The 18,381-nt window shown below is 42.0% G+C and overlaps 2 protein-coding genes across 3 annotated transcripts; one reads left to right on the forward strand and one right to left on the reverse strand.

The window, feature by feature from the left end:
• LOC311040571 (E3 ubiquitin/ISG15 ligase TRIM25-like) lies at positions 1–9,059 on the reverse strand. The gene is made up of 7 exons (XM_084050902.1): positions 8,742–9,059; positions 5,179–5,553; positions 4,678–4,773; positions 3,262–3,579; positions 1,941–2,100; positions 1,167–1,217; positions 1–1,021 (listed from the first exon to the last, which is right to left on the reverse strand). The coding sequence occupies exons 1-7, from the start codon at positions 8,970–8,972 to the stop codon at positions 396–398; spliced, it is 1,857 nt and encodes a 618-aa protein (XP_083907028.1). The 5' UTR covers positions 8,973–9,059; the 3' UTR covers positions 1–395.
• Positions 9,060–11,977: 2,918 nt separating this feature from the next.
• Positions 11,978–17,635, forward strand: LOC311040479 (uncharacterized protein). 2 transcript variants are annotated; one of them, XM_084050792.1, is made up of 5 exons: positions 11,978–12,257; positions 14,001–14,371; positions 15,064–15,265; positions 15,991–16,953; positions 16,985–17,635. In XM_084050792.1, exons 1-4 carry the CDS (start codon positions 12,008–12,010, stop codon positions 16,902–16,904), a joined length of 1,737 nt encoding a protein of 578 aa, XP_083906918.1. In that variant the 5' UTR covers positions 11,978–12,007; the 3' UTR covers positions 16,905–16,953; positions 16,985–17,635. The 2 variants fall into 2 exon arrangements, with proteins under 2 accessions (XP_083906918.1, XP_083906917.1); XM_084050791.1 differs by having other exon boundaries at positions 15,991–17,635.
• Positions 17,636–18,381: the final 746 nt, after the last annotated feature.

Raw genomic sequence — 18,381 nt, forward strand, 5'->3', positions numbered from 1 at the left:
CAATTCAAAGGGCTTTATTGGCATGAGAAAACATACGTTTACATTGCCAAAGCAAAAAGCACAATACAACAATACAGCAATACAATCAAAACAAAAAATGTACATTTGAAAGTCAGAATCTTCAATAGATCAATTTCTATGTACCAAGATCACTGGGTGCAGGTATAGTGCAGGAATATACACAATGATTAGTCTTTAGGGTGGTTGTGTTCCGTTCGATATCCTTCTCCTATCACAACAACTCACGAATCTTGCTGCTGTGTTTGCACATTGTTGTACTTCGCCCAGCAGATATGGGAGTTTTTTGTCGTTGGTCATGTTTTCAAAGTCTCTGTGTGTGGTTGTAATCTGTGGGAAGTATGTGTCTCTGATGTCTTGGTACAATGGACAGACGGTTAGGAAGTGTAGCTCGGTTTCCACTTCCTTTTGTGTGCAGTGGGTGCATAGTCTGTCTTCTCTCGGGATACAGGTCTGCCTGTGACGACCTTTCTCGATCGCAAGACTGTGCTCACTGTCTTACACAGCTCTGCTGTATCTCCATAGCTCCAAGGCATTATCCCTGGATAGAGAGGTTGTGTGAATTTGGTTTGAACTGTGTGTAGGAGGGTCATTGTGTCAGAGACACTGTAGAAGGACAGAGTTCCTGCCTTGTGATCCAGGTACACCCCCACTCTGGAGGAGAGAGGCCCTGACACGTTAGTGCCATCACAGTTGTGTCTGAAACTGTAGTTTTTATTAATGCACCGTAAACACCAGGATTTATCATTCTCTCCAATGGCGCTGTCTCTGCGGATGTCTTTATAAGATACTCCTATACGAACCCCTCTACCACTCCACTCTACTTCCCAGTAACCACGTTCAGACAGACCCTCTGTACACAACACCTGACTGTATAGAGTAAATCTCTCTGCATGATCAGGGTAAGGTTGTTGTTGTTGTGTTAAAGTCACCTTCCTCTTCTCCTCTGACAGGGAGAGACTTTTGCATATTGTGTTCATGTCCAGAGACAGAGGAGAGGAATCTGTGAGAACACACGACAAAAGAAAAACCTCATGAACCTTACAGTGTTTAGAGTTAGTCTCTCAGATCAAACTCATTGGAGCTTTAAATAACAACATATCAGATTGAAACTTCAACGTTCAGAACCTGCATCAACATGGACTCACATTGTAAAAAGTCCTTTCTGGTCTGAGGCTCCGCTGGATGTAAAACATCAACTGGAGACACAAGAAAACAGTAAAGGTCATCATGACATTGTAAAGGATTTCAATGTCCACACAAAGGGTAAAATCCAATAGACTTTACTGCTGACTTCGGACATGTAAAACATGCAGCGTGAGCCTACGTAAAAGACAACTACAGACCTGCTTTACGGCAGTGTCATAACGTAGCTCTCTTAAAGGCACATTCACATATATAGCATATGATATCTCCCCTTTTCAACTTTTGTTCTTTTCTTTTCTTGTAAACAAAACATTTCATCCAATCAAGAGAGAGAACTCCCCTAGATCATTTATTAAGAACACAAATGTTATAATAATGATAATAATAATAATACAAAAATGGTAAATGGTGCATTTATATACTGTAGCGGGTAACATGAAATGCATGTCTCACTAATGTACTGCCCCCATACTACAGGCTTTAGTAGCCTTCCCAGACATACTTCCACCTGTACAAACTGGTTCAACACTTAGAAATGTACTGTACAGTAGGGGCCGGTTAAAAAAACAATAAAGACATGTAAATCTAACCCTAACCTCTCCTTTGAGGAATATTCTTGCTTAAATTCTTCAATTGCACTGTCTAATCTGACAGACAGCCAACCTGTGTACCATCAGTCTGCTCCAGTTCAAATCTTTCCAGTTGCCTTCTGACTTCATCAATCCATGTTTTCTATGTGTCTGGTTAGAATAACGAGAAACGCATTTAAATCTCACCTCTCTTTGATATCTCTGGCCAAGTTGTCTTCAGGATGTTGTCTAGTTGGTCTCTCAGACCAGACACGACATCAATCACATCTGTGAAGGACCTCGGAGGACAGATGACCACACTGGGTGAGACTGGAGATCCACTGGAACTCGAGAGAGACTGGAAACTCTGGAGAAAGAAAAGTGAACCAGTATAGACAGGGATGGAAGAACATTATACCAAGAGATCAATAGATTAGTACATTGATCACAATTGGTTCGACTACTGATTCGACTACTTCTCGGACTAGGGCCCATGACCCACCTCTCTCCCACTCACTTTGCCAGCCTAGGCTGGCTCAGGGTGGAAGACAGGGTTATACAACTAAAAATGGGACTGGTCTTCAAAATTGTAAATGCAGATTTGCCCGAAATGCCCCCTATACCCGCATATCTGTATAAGTACCTCGAAAAAGTTAGTGACACCCACAGTCACAAAACTAGAGGGAGCGTAAACAACAATCTGGTAACACCCACCCATAAAACAAACATGGGCAAATTCTCCTTCTACAGCACGGCCACCAAGGAATGGAATAGTCTAACCCCATCCCTCAAAAAATGCAGTTCGCTGGGCTCATTCAAAACAGCCCTAAAAACTCATCTTTCTGGAGGCCTAAAGAGGAGCTAGTACCAGTTTCCCTGTAGACAGACGACCCCCCCCCCTCCCCCCTTTTTTTTTGGTACATACTTTTTATTTTATTTTCTAATGCTTTTTTTTGTATATATTTGTTTATTTTCTCATGCCTTTCTTGTACATAATGGTATATATATTTTTTCCCTCTGTATTCATTTGTTGATTTTTGAACTGTTTGGTTGCTACTATATGTCTATGAAATTAATTCAAGGACCCCAACGGAAACAAGCCCGCAAGGACTTTTTTGGCCGGACCTTTTAGACAAAAGCATTATAAATGTAACTGTGTAATTATAAATGATCGTGATTAACAATGTAAATGTGTTTTAGCATATCAATAAAAAGTACATTTATGTTCCAATCTACGAACACAAATTGTACAGAGCAGATATTGAATGATGTTATACTTTCAAAATATTTTTACAAGCTCAGAAGCTGATCTTGTAGATCTGCTATTTTTGGAAAATGTTTACAATTATGACAATTGTAGAAAAGAATTGTGCTCACGTCAAATAATAAGCTTAATTCTGACATTGTTGTTCTGGTCTGTACCAGATACAGATCCGATACTGTTTAGTATTAGTAACTACCATCATTAATAATGTCATGTTATGCCATGTCATGTAGTATACTATGATGTAATGTAATATAATATGACATGATGGAATGGAATGAAATTAAATATGAAGCTGATTTCTCCTAAATGAGTCAAAACCAAACAGTAAAATGCCATGTGTGGAACCTGGATGAAAGTGATGCTGTCATCGGTGTTGGACAGCTCCTCCAGGTCAGCATGTCTCCTCTCCAGCTGCTCCATGTGGTCCTCCAGCTGCCTCAGGAGAGCCTCAGTCTGAGCCACTGCAGTCTGCTGCTGATCTCTGATCAGTTCTTTAAGCTCACTGCGTCTTCTCTCAATGGAGACCATCATCTCACTGAAGATCCTGTCACTGGCCTCCACTGCTGCTTCTGCAGAGCTCTGTTACACACACACACACACACACACACACACACACACACACACACACACACACACACACACACACACACACACACACACACACACACACACACACACACACACACACACACACACACACACACACACACACACACACACAGTGTTTTAATACCAAATCTACAGACAGATCTGCTATTTCAAATAGCTGATGTACATAAGACAATGGTTAAACATTTCCCAAATATATGCACATGGATAAACCTTAATTCTTATATATTAAAATGTTGGTCTTACATATTTTACCGTTTTAGATATTTGACTTGTTAGCAATTAGTAGTTATATATTTTTTTAGTTAGGCTTAAACTAGGTATGGTATTCTTAAATCAACTCTTTAGGTAGTTATTGTTTAGTTTTTTTCTGTATTTTGTTATGTTTGTATTGTTGTGTTTTGTATTTGGGGACTATGGCTGGAAATTAGCTTCTAGCTAAATCTGGCAAGTTTACATGAGATCATGATTAGCTGATTCATTTCACTTTTATGTATGGAAATACATGAAAGTGCATTAATGTGCATTGTCCCGTCGAAAGGAAGAAAGAAAGAAACTCTTGGTTATTAGATGTCATGTTTCTGTAGAAATTTGTGGGGAATAAATTCAGTCAAGTATTGTTGGCCATTCCAGAAGTTCCATGATATGATGGACTGTTCTTTACTGTCATTCTGGGTACTTTATTGCAGTGGACCTCAAGGGTCCTTCAGGGGGTCCCCAGGAAAATGAGTTAATATAGCATAAAAAACAACCAAAATCCTATTTACATCAGCTATTTGAAAATAGGCGTTCTAAAAGTTCACAACACATCGCAAATGCGTCACAAACTATTGTGAGCTTGTAGATCTGCTAATTTGAAAACATCTTGAGAGAATGTGAAATATGTGGGTTGGTGGCACACAAATATTTTCAAATGTGGGTCGCAGCCAAATACATATTAATTGGGGGGTTAACATGAAAAGGTTTGAGAACCACTTCTTTAGTGCTTCTGATGACACAAGGGACTGTCTCCTCCATATAGCATCACAGTAAACACAAGAACAAGAACTATTATCATTATCAGCTCACGTTCAGGGCCTCCATGACCTGTCTCAGGTCTTTCAGCTCCTGCCTTTTCTCCTGGATCTTCTGCTGGACTTCCTCCTGAATTGTCACCAGCTGTTTCTGCAAGAAACAGGAAGAGACAGTTCGGCTTGTAAACAAAGCACATTTTCAAGTTGGAATACCAATTCTATCCAGAGAACTCGTAGAGAATACAGGGTAAAGCCAAGTGAAATTGCAGACAGTTTAGTTTGGATCCACACGTCATCTTTAATCAACTGTGTAACTTCTCCAAAATCCACTTTTGCAGGGGCAAGATTAACGGACGTGAAATATGATTCATGAAGTTTTTCATTGGGTCCAAAATGAGTGTACTTCATCCTTTAATACTTTTTATTTGTTATACTTTTTTATATTTAAACACCCTGGTTTGTGCTTTTAATGTCTCTGACATGGTTCTTTAGTTCTACTTCTATCTTTAAAACATGATCTATCTCATGATTTGTCTTCAAGTGATCGAGGTCCTACCTGTTTCTCAGCCTTCTCTGCAGCAGTTGACACCATGTCATGGCCCTTATGTTCATCCAGAATGCACAGATAGCAGATACACTCGCGGTCTGTGCGACAGAACACCTCCATCAGCTTGTTATGACTGGAGCACATCTTCTCCTGCAGTTTGTCGGTGGCTGGGACCAGCTTGTGCTTCTGCAACACAGGAGCATTGTAGTGAGGCTGGAGGTGAGTCTCACAGTAAGAGGCCAGACACACCAGACAAGACATGAGAGCTTTGCGACGTCTGGCTCCGGTGCAGAGATCACAGGCCACGTCTGCTGGACCGGCGTACAGCAGAGCAGCAGAGACGGAAGACTGCTGACCTCCTGTACTGCTCAGCTTCATCACAACCTGGAAGTAAAGAGAAGAGGAGAGGGGAAGAGGGGAGGTCACTCACTGATGACAAATACACCACAGTGTGAAGTTCATGGTGATAAACACAGTGAGAAATTACAGTAAGTTAATCCAGCGAGATCATTGTAACATTATCTGAACACTGTGGTTCTGAACATTTGCATTCCATAAAGTTGATTGCTTTATGTTGTTAAATTATTTAAAAATATATATAATCTTTAATGATGTTATTTGCAACGTAAGCATTTAGCAGACACGTTTAACCACTATAAACCTATGTACTGTATCTGCTATTATGTTTGCCTACAGTATGACGTGCCAAGAATAGGGAAGCTAGAGTTGAATGGTTATTGGTTAACCAGTGACTAACACAGTCAAAGATCAGAGTGAATTACCCTAATCAACAAAATGACAGCATAGCGTATTGTAAAGTACTGTAAGGGACTGCAAAACTAAGATAACATCAAACCTAGCATTTGTTTAAACCAGTGGTTCTCAAACTTTTTCATGTCCACGGACCCCCATCTGAAAGTATTTAGTGCCAGGGACTCTCATACAAGATTTATGTAGTTAAAATGTAAAAAAAAAAATATTGCATGTAACGTTGCGATGTGGTGCTCTTTTAACACATTTTGTTGGGGACCCCCTGGAACCCCCTCATGGACCGCTGGGGGTCCCCAGACCCCACTTTGAGAACCACTGGTCTAACACGTTATCTTAACAACATTCTTATAGTATTTGTGAACAAACACTATATCATTAATGTATATATATATGTAATATAGGGAGACAGGGGACAAAAGTAACAGGGGGCAAAAGTAACACTCAATCATTCTAATTAGGAACAAGCTAGAGGGGTGAGACTTCTTGTGCACATGCTCAGTAGGGTCCTCTCTCTGCCTATGGAAGGATAGAATGATAATTTCATCTCAGCAGAAGTTTTCAACAAAAAACTGATTTTGAGGTGTAAACGTAGATTTTTGAGTGTACAGTATTTTCCTTCTGCTGTCTAAAGATAAGATGTCAGCTGATTTAAACTTAGATTAATTGTATCGCTATGTCATTGGTCACAAATTAACATCAGCAGCCTATGCTAGTATAGGTGTTTCTAGAATATGGGATTTTATCATGGTTGACCCATCGGGGGCAATTGTAACAAAGTGACCGGGGTCAATTGTAACAACTAGAAGCTCGCCCCCGCTACGCGGGGGCTCGCGTCTAGCCCGCGGCCACGCCCACGTTGCGCCCGCGGCCACTTGGCAACTCATATAAGTGGCGTAGCGTCATGAGGGTCAGTGGGGCCGTGGCTCGGTCAGTGAAGACCCTGTAGTGCGGATGATATGTGGCATAGAGGGGCAGATTGTAAATCCCCAGAGGAAACATCCGTGGGCTACCATTGGTTCAGCGATGTGTGCGGTCGCCCTGCGGCCCCTCCTCCATTTCACTGACTCTCCACATCGGGCTGTTATTTTGCTGCGATCAAGTCAACGATGTGAGAGATTAGCTATCACAGACGGACGGACAGGGGGTGAAACATAGTCTTGCGCCATGCCTTTCGGCCTGGCGGAGACAATAAAAAAACGAAAGTAAAGGAAATGGCCATTTCTGCAACAGAAGTAGTCAACAAACTATACTATGAAAACATGGGCCACATTGGCAAAGAATGTAAGAAAGAGGCAATCATGTAGAAAATAGCCGATCTACAAGCTTACAAAGCCTCTCAACGTGAGGCGTTTCGAGCTTGTAGATCGGCTATTTTCACAATATTTACTTGTGGAACGGAGTCAAACAGAATGGGGGGGTCCCAGATCAAGTACGTGTATTTGGGGGGGGGGGGGGGGGGGGGGGGGGGGGCGGCGTGAAAGGGTTGATAAGCACTGCTCTAATCGGAGCGAAATTATCTGAAATTACTACATGACCATAATGCAGCCTAACATGCGTTGCACGGGGCGGTCCTGCCATTACGTTCTCCAGAAGACGCACACAAACATACACCATCTACAATGGACGAACTGAGCAGCAATATTGACATTCACCACACGAACGTGCATTGTTGACAAAGTGATTGCACAGCCGCTGCAGGCATGACAACCACGTTAGCGTTAGCGACATGGCAGCTATCACAGCGCCCTGTCGGTCGTGCTGCAACTGCCTGTGATGGCTACAGCAGTAACAGCAAGCTGTCTGCGATGCCATTGTCTGGAGACTGCTCTTAGCGTGACACGACCAATGAGAGTGAGCGCTGTAGTTGTTGCTAAGATACGGTGGCGTCTCTGCCCCATAGCTTGTAGATCTCTCACACATGATTGGCGTAGGCTGCGTTGCCAGGTCTGACTTTGTGTCTAAGCAATGGTCGGCTTATTTTTGCGCGCCTTTGGGCTCGTTTGCATTGTGCGCACGGCAGCGCTTGTTTAGCGTACGTCAGCGCGACGTGGCAACGGACGTGGCAACGTGAAAGGTGATTGGCTGGTGAAAAGGAACACCCGGACGTGAATTTTGTGTTGGCGAAGTTATTTGCATAAGTATTGGAGCATAATGCGTTTGATATTAATTGTACATCCTGCAAGTACAGTGATGGGATGCGAAGCAGCTGGTGTCACAGGCAGAATATTGAGGAATTTTGGGGGAAAATGTGGAGTTAGTTGGGCCATGTGTCTGCTTGGCAATTGAGCACATACACTCGTGTACACTCCATGACTGTGGCCGTCAATTATGGTAGCAAGATGTGTTTTCAATGCAAGCAGATTTTGTGTCTGGGATTACATACTTTTATGTTAGTAAATTAACATTTAGTGAAATTAACATTTCACTAAATGTCACTACATTTCAAAGTCCCGAGGGCAATCGTAACACTGTGACTCATTGCATTCAAATTAATATTTTAGTCTTGTCCTTATTCGTGAAAGCTTAAAAAATGTATTAATTAGGGCACATATATATCTTTCTTATAGCAAAAGATGACTAGGATACTGTATTTCAAGTAGTCTGTGAATTATGAAGGCAAATACAAAAAGTGTTACTTTCGTCCCCGGTCTCCCCTACATAACAATGTGAACAAATAACCAACATACACATACGTAGTATGTGCATAGAATGAGTACCATCTATCAAAATAGGTAACAAGGAGTTTTCTGTAGCAGAACATGTAGTTTAATGTGTGGTTGTAACGTGTAAGGTCATCTCACCTCAGCCAGCAAGGTGTTCTTCCTCAGAACAGGTCTGGGACTGAAGGTCTCTCTGCACTGGGGACAGCTGTAGACTCCAGTCTCCTCATACTGGTCCCAGTAACCCTCAATACAGCTTCTACAGTAACTGTGTCCACAGTGTAGAGTCACTGGTTCCTTTAGAAGGTCCAGACAGACAGGGCAACAGAACTGGTCCTGGTCCAGCTCACATGTCTGTTGCTGTTGTGCCATTTGACTGACAACCACACTCACACTGAGAGAAAACACACAACCCTCTGGTTAACTCTGAAGAAAGACTGGGAGAGAAAACAAACAACAGCTCTGAGTTTCTTTTCTGAAGAAGAGTGGGAGAGGCAAAGGGAGGGACTTCCTGGATGTTTGCAGCAGTGGTTTTAAAGAGACAGTGAATGTGTAGCACAGATAAGTTCACAAACAGCTTGTAAAGCGAAGAAGCCTGGTGACGCAAGGTTATTATTTGTAGGCGAGAATGGCCTTCCCCACAGGGAGGGAGGGAGAAGGGAGGGAGGGAGAAGGGGGGCAGTTCTGGTAGAATATGTGTATTTTAGTAAAATATTTCTTTCTCACTAGTGATCATGTTCAACCCACACTTGGCACAACAAAGGGAATGAACTCGTTCTCATGCTATGCAACAAAAATGTGGAATTCCCTACTAAAAGGAGTAAAGGAGTGTACAACCCTACTCACTTTCAAAACTGCCCTAAAGAAACACCTTCAGGAGGCTGCAATTCCAAACTAGCCCCTGTCAAAGTCTTAACCTAACCCCCCCACCACCACCCTCCCCCGAACTTTTTTCTTGTACATATTTCTTATGTTTCATACCAGTAACCTTGTAAGCTGATTGTATGACGTTCTGTATAGTAGTGTGTATATCTTTCTGTCTCTTAAATGTCATCATGATTATTTGTGCGTGGGGATCTCATTTTAAACAAGCCTAGTGCTTTAAACATAGTAGACCTTGTATCGTGAATTGTACTTCCATGTAGGCCGTTGTTCTCATGTCTTACTAAATAAAGTACATCAATCAATCAATCAATCAATCAATCAATCAAAACTCATTAGTTCCACACGGATCACACATTCGCTCCACTTCCTCCAGGGAGCACACATGATGTTGAGGAGCCTGGCACTCGACCTGAATTTTCATTTAGTTTCACTCCGATTCAGGGGCTGGAGCCAGGCTATGGTGTGTAAAGAGTTTAACACTCAGGATTACAAATCCATGGCAAGACGGGTGCACTCGATCATAATACATAACATAATAAAATGACACAAGGTTGACATCTGGTGGCCAATTCAGTGATGCCTTATTGCTGTTGTGTCATTACTTGTCATCTACATCAGCTAGGGTCTTCAACGTTTTCAGGCCAAGGACCCCCTAGCTGAGAGAGAGATGAAGCAGGGACCCCCTCTATATTGTATAAAATTGTGTTTCAGATTCAACTTTTTTTTGTTTACTTGGTCTGCTCTTTTTTCCCTCTACACCAAACACCTCTTTGCCAAAAATAGCCGATCTACAAGCTCACAACACCTTGCAGCGCGGGGCGTTGTGAGCTTGTAGATCTGCTATTTTTTGCTAAAGTTCTCCTCAGAAAAAGGATGCTAGGGTTTAAGTGGTTAAGGTTAAAAAAAAAATCATATCACACAAAGACTTGGCGGACCCCCTGTAGTAACTCTGAGGACCCCCTAGGGGTCCCGGACCCCCTGTTGAAGACCCCTGAACTGAACTACATTATTCTTGTTTTTGTCCCCTCACTTCAGGTCCAGCTGGAGTTGTACCTGAAGTGTTCATGGAATTATTCATTGTTTGTGTTATTTCAGGAAACAATATTAAGTTCCTACTGATTAAGTGATAGAAATGTCAGCATTGTCAAATAAATTGAATGATGAATAAATTCCATTCTGTATTGTGACCTCAGTGGACAGTGTTGTGATATAGGATATATCACAAGTAGTATATATAATATATATATATAGGTAGTTCTAAATAGAGATGGCTGACTGATAACACACAGATCCGGTCTCTCTCAATACAGAGAGACCGGATCTGTGTGTTACAGTCAGCCATCATTATTTAGAACTACCTGCGCCCCCCCAGGGGGCAGCCTTATATCCTATATCACAACAGACAGGACAGTGGTACAGTCGAGACTTGAAGTATTAAAAAGGTCTTTAAAAATCCTTAAATTGTCACTTCACGATCATCTTGGGACCCCTCCAAAATCATGACCCACAGGTTGAGAACCACTGGTAGGGTAAAGCAGTAAAACCCTCGCCTGTGGAGGGCAGCATTACACTTGTCAGTGTACAGCCTGCCGGAAACTAAGAAGAAGAAGTGCTTCTTTAGCTCCGTTCAGTAAACAACTATAGGACATCCGGTTCTGGAGCTAGCAAATATAAGGTTTCCGGTTGCCCTCAAAGTAAGATCACCGCATTTAATATTTTTTTTAAAGACACAAATGTATCTAAACAATACATTTATGATGTATGTCTTTTAAATTGCCTATACTAGAGCAGTGGTTCTCAAACTTTTTCATGTCAAGGACCCCCCCCCCCCAAATTGATATATATGTGTCCGCGGACCCCCATCTGAAAATATTTTCAGCCAGGGACCCCCAGAAGAGATTTGTGTTTTTTTGTTTTGATTTTTTGTACATAGTGTATTTTTCTCTGCATTTTTGTGTTGAATTGAAATGTTTGGTTGCTAGGCTACTACATATATGTCTATGAAATTAATTCAAGGACCCCAACGGAAACAAGTCCGCAAGGACTTTTTTGGTCGGACCTTTTAGACAAAAGTATTATTAATGTAACTGTGTTGTTTTACATTCTTTTGCCTAATAAGAATCTATCAAAAAATCTAAATGTTCAAAAGAATTTCAACATTTTTCAAAAATAGCAGATCTACAAGCTCGCAGCCCGTCACTTTGTGCCGTGCTGCGAGCTTGTAGATGTGCTATTTTTGAATAGACAACTTACGGATAAAGTGGTTAACTACTTTTGCTGGGGACTCCCTGGAACCACCCCATGGACCCCTTATAGTTTTAATGCGCAAATACATCGTTTTTCAATGGCTTCTTTTTACTGTGTATCGTACTCTTATTCTGAAGAGATCGTCGACCGGAAAAAAGTCTTATTTCTGATAAGTTATTTCTGCTCACGGAACACTGCAGTTATTGCTGCTCTCACGGAACACAGCTCAGAGAGTAAACAGTGACTCGATCGTGTTCTTTCTTATTTTACTCACAATGACGAGGAATTGCTCAGTTCTTAAGTGCAATAGCAACACTGATGGCAGGTTGCGTCGAGCCAAGGTAGCAGATAAAGGAGTAATACAATTTTTCAGTTTTCCAGCATGGAAGCGACACCAAGGAGCTCAAATGGACGAGTTGTCCAAGAGACGTAGGATGGCTTGGATCGCAGCTGTACGACGCAAAGACCTGACTTTCGACAACCTGTCAAAGCACAGCCGTGTTTGTTCACGGCATTTTCTCAAAGGTCAATTATTTACCAAAGACATGACTGCTATCTTGTCTCTGCTAACTAAAAGTAACTAGGTAATGCAGACTAGCTGTTTTTTTAGTAGTGCTAACTAAAAGTAACTAGGTAATGCAACTGCTGTAGCTGTTTTTTTTAGTAGTGCTAACTAAAAGTAACTAATGCAACTATAGCTGTACCTCGTAGACGTATTTATGATTCTGACGTTTTCAATCTATGAGAGTTGTAGGGTTCACCCCCCATGGAGACTTTCTGCACTATGCCCCGCAGATAGTACTCCAAACGTGTACAAATTGAAAATAAAGGTGCTTACCCCAAAGCCCCAAATGTTAACTACTTCTACGCGGTAGTAGTTTAATGTAATAATCCATATCTTTAAATAAAGAAGTGTTTTAATGCCGTCTGTGGCCGAACGCCATTTTTTCACCCTTGTTTACTTCCTGTTTACATTAAGTGTAATTCCGGGTTTCACCGGATGCGCCCCCTCACTACCGCCCATTGGGAACTTCCGAGAGAATCGGCCACAGACGGCATTAAAACACTTCTTTATTGAAAGATATGGATTATTACATTAAACTACTACCGCGTAGAAGTAGTTAACATTTGGGGCTTGAGGGTAAGCACCTTTATTTTCAAATTGTACACGTTTGGAGTATCTGACGGGCATAGTGCAGAAAGTCCATGTCTCCATGGGGCGTGAACCCTACAACTCTCGTAGATTGAAAACGTCAGAATCATAAATACGTCTACGAGGGTTGTATTCTACAGCTAGTCCAGAGAGTTAGTTCTCTCTAACGCTCATCCAGGTCCTCAGTGAAGTTAGCACCCCATATTATGGAAATATGAAACAAATGGTCTCATTCTTTAGAGCTCATTGTGCTCTAATTTGTGCCGTTGGAATCAACAATTGTGCTATTTTTTAAATACAAATATTTATATGGTTTTGAGCTTTGCTGAGCCCAGCACCCAGTGGCATCCCCAGGAATTATATTTAGGGCAAGCGAGATTTGTTTCTATCTATCCTATCTATCTATCTTATCTATCTATCGCACAATTGTTGATTTCAACGGCACAAATTAGAGCACAATGACCAATAAACTCCACTGGAGTAAAATAAGTAATTTCCATCTGGCGGACATATTTTATTTTCTGCCCAAAAAGTGCATTACATAGAGACAATCTCTGCAGAGCTATGACTCATAGTTTGTTAAGTTGCATAACTAGTTAGCAATGTTGTTGTTGTTGTTTTTTCTCCAAGGTTAATTATTAAATGAAACTGCTATTTTGTTTTTGCTAACTAAAAGTAACTAGATCAGGGGTCTTCAACGTTTTCAGCCACAGGGTCCCCCTCCATAGTGTATAAAATTGTGTTTTAGATTACATTTTTTTGTTTAAGTTTACTGTTCTTTTTTCCCTCTATACCTATACCTCTTTGCCAAAAATAGCCGATCTACAAGCTAACAACGCCTCGCAGTTGTGAGCTTGTAGATTGGCTATTTTTGGCTAAAGTTCTCCTCAGAAAAGGGACGCTAGGGTTCAAGTGGTTAATGTAAAAAAAAATCATATCACACAATGATTAGGCGAACCCCCTGTAGTAACTCTGAAGACCCCCTAGGGGTCCCGGACCCCCTGTTGAAGACCCCTGAACTAGATAATGCAACTAGACTGGGTAGCCCAGCTGTGTTGCTCCACAGCAACCACATAACTAATTAGCAATGTTTTTTTTGTTTTTTTTCTCTCCAGGCAAACCAGCCATGGAAATGTTAGAGTTTGATCCTGACTGGGCACCGTCATTACACCTCGGGCACACACAAGAGAAGACACCATCGGTTGACCTTGACCGGCTTGCACAGGGGCAGCAGGTGGACACTGGTCCCCTATCCGGTGTTGTGGCCCCGCTGTGTGCCGAAATCAACCGATTGTTGGAGGAGAACAGGACACTGAAGGAAAAAGTAGCTCAAATGCAGATCGACAAGGCCGGCGAACAGCAGGAATGCAGTTTTTGTAGCTATCGGCGTGACGAAATTAACCGCTTGTTTGAGGAGAACAGGACACTGACAGAAAAGCTCTCTAAATGTCAGATGGATTACCAGTTCTTGGAAAACGATGATAAGGTGAATTACTACACTGGGCTTACAAGCTATGTGATGTTGTCAGCTGTGCTGACACACGTGCCTCCCTTGCTACCACAGACAGAACGAAAACTATCTCCTTTTCAAATGCTCATTCTAACTAGAGGTGTGCGTTGGCACTGCCCTCACGATTCAATTCGATTACGATTCACCAGGTAACGATTCAAATCGATTACAATTAACCTTGTAATAATTCGATTCGACGTTGCATCGCGATGCATCACACTTTTCTATATTATTGTACAACATGGAAACTTTCCATCAGTCAATACAAGCAGTCAGATATACTGAACGACATATAAATCTGCCTGCTTCTCTGTGCAATTAGCAACATGATTAAAAAACAAAAAATATATATATATTAAAAAAATGTAATAAAAAAACATATTTTCTTTTTCAAAATAGATTATTCGATTAATCGATTATTGACATGTGTGAATCGATTCATAATTGTCCATGTCCGCATTGCGATTACAGGATTATTCGATTATTTTTGACACCACTAATTCTAACTGTCAGTAGCATGTCAGTATCATGGTTAGTAGCATATGGTCAGTATCATGTCAGTAGCATGGGCAGTAGCATGTCACTAGCATGTCTGTTGCGTGTCATAGTCAGTATCATGATCAGTATCATGTCAGTATCCCAAAACTCGTACTTTTTTTTTCTACCAGGAGGAACCAGAGCCTCCACAGAAGGAGATGCTTCAGAGACCAGAGGAGGCTGATGTGTCAACGCAGACATTAGGAGTGGTGAATTGTGAAGATGATGATGAAGAAGACATTCCTTCACACTGTTCGGGAGTTGAAGTTGAACTTGAATCTGACAGCAGCGACGTCACTGAAGACAGTGATGAGTGGGAGCAGACCAGTGGAGGTCAGTCAGCTTTGAACACACTTGACCCACACTTAACCGGGAAAGCAACCGGGAAAGTGTCATGTTATACTTTTGGTATTAAAAAATATCAGGTACACAAGCTCATAGCGTGTCACTTCGTGCCGTGCTATGAGCTTGTAGATCTGGATTTTCTTTTTAAAATCATGAAAATTTGTGAATGTATAATCTTTTTTAAAGGAAACATTTTTAACTCGCATCTTTGATTCTGGGGGTCCATGGAACAAAATAATTTGAGATGGGGGGCCCACCGCCAAATACATTTTGGGGGTCCTTCCTTGACATGAAAACGTTTTGAGCACCACTGATGTAGCAACATACGTTTTTCAGAAAACTGTTAGGATTTTGAAGATATGTGTAGAATCGGCCTCAGACAAAACGTTTGTATATTTAAGTATTCCCCCTTTTTTTTCTTACATTTTTATCCCATTATTTTGTAACCCTTTTTTTCACCCGGTGCCAATTTTCTAAGTGACACTTAGCTACACTCCCCCCACAGCCTAGGGAGCCGAGGGCCCTTTCACTAACCCCACCTAGGGTATGGGCGCTGATGACGCGGAGGAGAAGACACGCCCCCCCAGCGCCCACAGCGTCCCCGGCGGGAATCGAACCCAGGACCTTCTAGCTGTGAGACGACAGCGCTACCGACTGTGCCACCGTACCCCCGTATTCCCCATTTTTAATCTCTCTCTCTGTCTCTCCCTCAGGAGTGAGGTCCCAGTCTCCCCAGACTCCAGTCTTCTCCTGTCCTGGGTGTCCGTACGCCTTCAAGTCTCAGATCTTCTTCCACCGACACATGAAGAGGAGCCACAACGACCTCTACAGCCAAATGGAGAGGAACGGACAGATCCCCTCAGCAGCCAGTCAGCAGACCACCAGCACCGCGACCGGCCAGAATCAAGGAGACTCGGATCGACCGACGTCCGAGAGTCGTCAACAGTTGACCGAGACTTTAACTCAACCAGGAGAGGCGATAAAGCCTTGCGTGGACCTGCCGAATGACACGGGAAAGGCGACGGTCCACATCGGAGGAAGACCTTTCAAATGCGAACATTGCGAAAAGACTTTCCGTAAGGGGTTCGAAGTGAGGAAGCACCAGCGCGTCCACACCGGAGAAAAACCGTTCTGCTGTAAATTCTGCGACATGACTTTCAGTCAGGTGGCACTTTTGAAGGCACACCTTAAGCGCCACGTGCACACCAGAGAAAAATCTTTCCCCTGTAATCACTGCGACGAGAGTTTTGCGACGTCGGCTCACCTCAAGTCCCACCAGCGAGGCGCGCACGCCGGAGAAACGCGTTTCCGCTGCAAACACTGTGGCAAGGGTTTCAGCACGTTAGAGAGTCTGAAGATCCACACGGAGGAAAAACCTCTCCCATGTCAACACTGTGGCAAGAGTTTCAGCACGTTAGAGAGCTTGAAGGCGCACCTCAAGGGCGTCCACGCCGAAGAAAACCCTCTCCCGTGTGAACATTGTGGCGAGAGTTTCAGTGTGTTAGAAAGTTTGAAGACACACGTTGAGGGTGTCCACGCCGGAGAAAAAGCCTGTAAACATAGTGGGAAGAGCTTCGGACGCTCGGGTGCCCCGAGCGAGCACCAACGTATCCTCACCGGAGAATAAGAGCCTTTCCATTGTACAGCTCGCTACCCGTTGTAAATCCTCCATTTTGGTAATGTACGATATTGTGCATGTTGTGCAAGATAATGTACAATATTGTGCATGTTGGCTCACCGGAAGCACTCTGCTACACAGTTCCTTGAGGGGGTTCCAAATGGACTCTTAGGGTGTGTAACTCTTGAGTGTACACACATGGAACCAAACTCTCAGAGTAAGAGAAGACACTCAGTGTAAGAGGGGTCCTTGAACTTAAAACCACTGTGCTACTTTTGAACATTTTTGTATTTATTTTTCTTTTTTACCATCCACCCAAAATTGATTACTTTATTTAAATTGATTATTTTATATAACGGATTAAATTGATTCATTTTAGTAACTGCCCCCTCCCACGTCTCCTAAAGCTTGCTTAACTAACTTGCTTTCCCTGAGATCAATAGGGTTAGGGTTCCCTTCTGTTTCTAATATCTTTATTTCTAAGCTCAACCATCATACCTTTAAACGCCCCATAACATAAAAAGTAACTTTTATATTACATTTTTATTATTTTTATATTTTTTCGGGTTTTGTGGTGTACCTTCTGTAAAAAATACAACATAAACAACAATTTGAACACTTGTTTTTTTGTGGTCTGGTTATATTAAATGTGTACTAGAACAGGCTGTACTGTTTGATTTGATGGCCCTTTAACTAGTAGCGATATGGACCCCAATGGAAACAAGACCGCAAGGACTTTTTTAGACAGACCTTTTAGTCAAAGTATTATAAATGTAAAATCTGTTTCCATTTTTTGCCTAATAAAATATTCAATCAATCAATCAATAATCTGGGATGTTGGCAGAGCTATATCAAGGCTGATTTATATTTAGTTGTGTGTCGGTGTCATGGATCGAAAATAGCAGATCTACAAGTTCAGCGTGTTTCAGCGTGGCCCGTTCTGAGCTTGTAGATCTGCTATTTTCAGCGTGCAGCACTGACCTAACTAAGTACAACTGAGACTTTACTCGATGTTGCTGCCACTATTATGTAGTACAAACCATGCAACTTTGACTGTTTTAAGTTCTATACTGTAATTAAACACAAAATATTTGGAAATAACATAAGTTACATATAAGTAATGTATACATGATGAACATACTTGAACGTTCGACAATTAAGGCCTAATATTTCTACAATTGCTACAAATTGGACAGTCATTTTGGGCATAAACAAGAAGTTGAAGGGTACATGTAAGTCTGATAATGATGTACCGTGCATGTTCTAATCATGTTTACTAACATTACCTCACACCGCTTTCCAAATTGAGCTGCCCACTCCTCATATGGCACACACTCAGCTATCAGGTTACACCTACGTGTTTCTCTGGTTCACTACAGTATACTGTACGTATGCGCTTGAATAAGATGAAAATGTTTTGAAAGTGTTTTCAGATTGTGGATAATGGCAAGAAGCCAAGTTCATATTCATGTTTAAACAACAACAC

The sequence above is a fragment of the Gymnoscopelus microlampas genome, assembly GCF_963454915.1.
Source record: "Gymnoscopelus microlampas genome assembly, chromosome: 24".
Taxonomy (NCBI): Eukaryota; Metazoa; Chordata; class Actinopteri; order Myctophiformes; family Myctophidae; genus Gymnoscopelus; species Gymnoscopelus microlampas.

Bases quoted from the DNA above. Each gene is read 5' to 3' on its own strand.
- LOC311040571 (XM_084050902.1), bottom strand. From the start codon at position 8,972: ATGGCACAACAGCAACAGACATGTGAGCTGGACCAGGACCAGTTCTGT. The intron at 2,101-3,261 runs GTCATATTATAT...TTCTTTCTCCAG, and splicing joins ATTTCATTCCATTCCATCAT to AGTTTCCAGTCTCTCTCGAG. The intron at 1,022-1,166 runs GTGAGTCCATGT...GTGTTCTCACAG, and splicing joins CAGAAAGGACTTTTTACAAT to ATTCCTCTCCTCTGTCTCTG.
- LOC311040479 (XM_084050791.1), top strand. From the start codon at position 12,008: ATGACGAGGAATTGCTCAGTTCTTAAGTGCAATAGCAACACTGATGGC. The intron at 12,258-14,000 runs GTCAATTATTTA...TTTTCTCTCCAG, and splicing joins TTCACGGCATTTTCTCAAAG to GCAAACCAGCCATGGAAATG. The intron at 15,266-15,990 runs GTCAGTCAGCTT...TCTCTCCCTCAG, and splicing joins GTGGGAGCAGACCAGTGGAG to GAGTGAGGTCCCAGTCTCCC.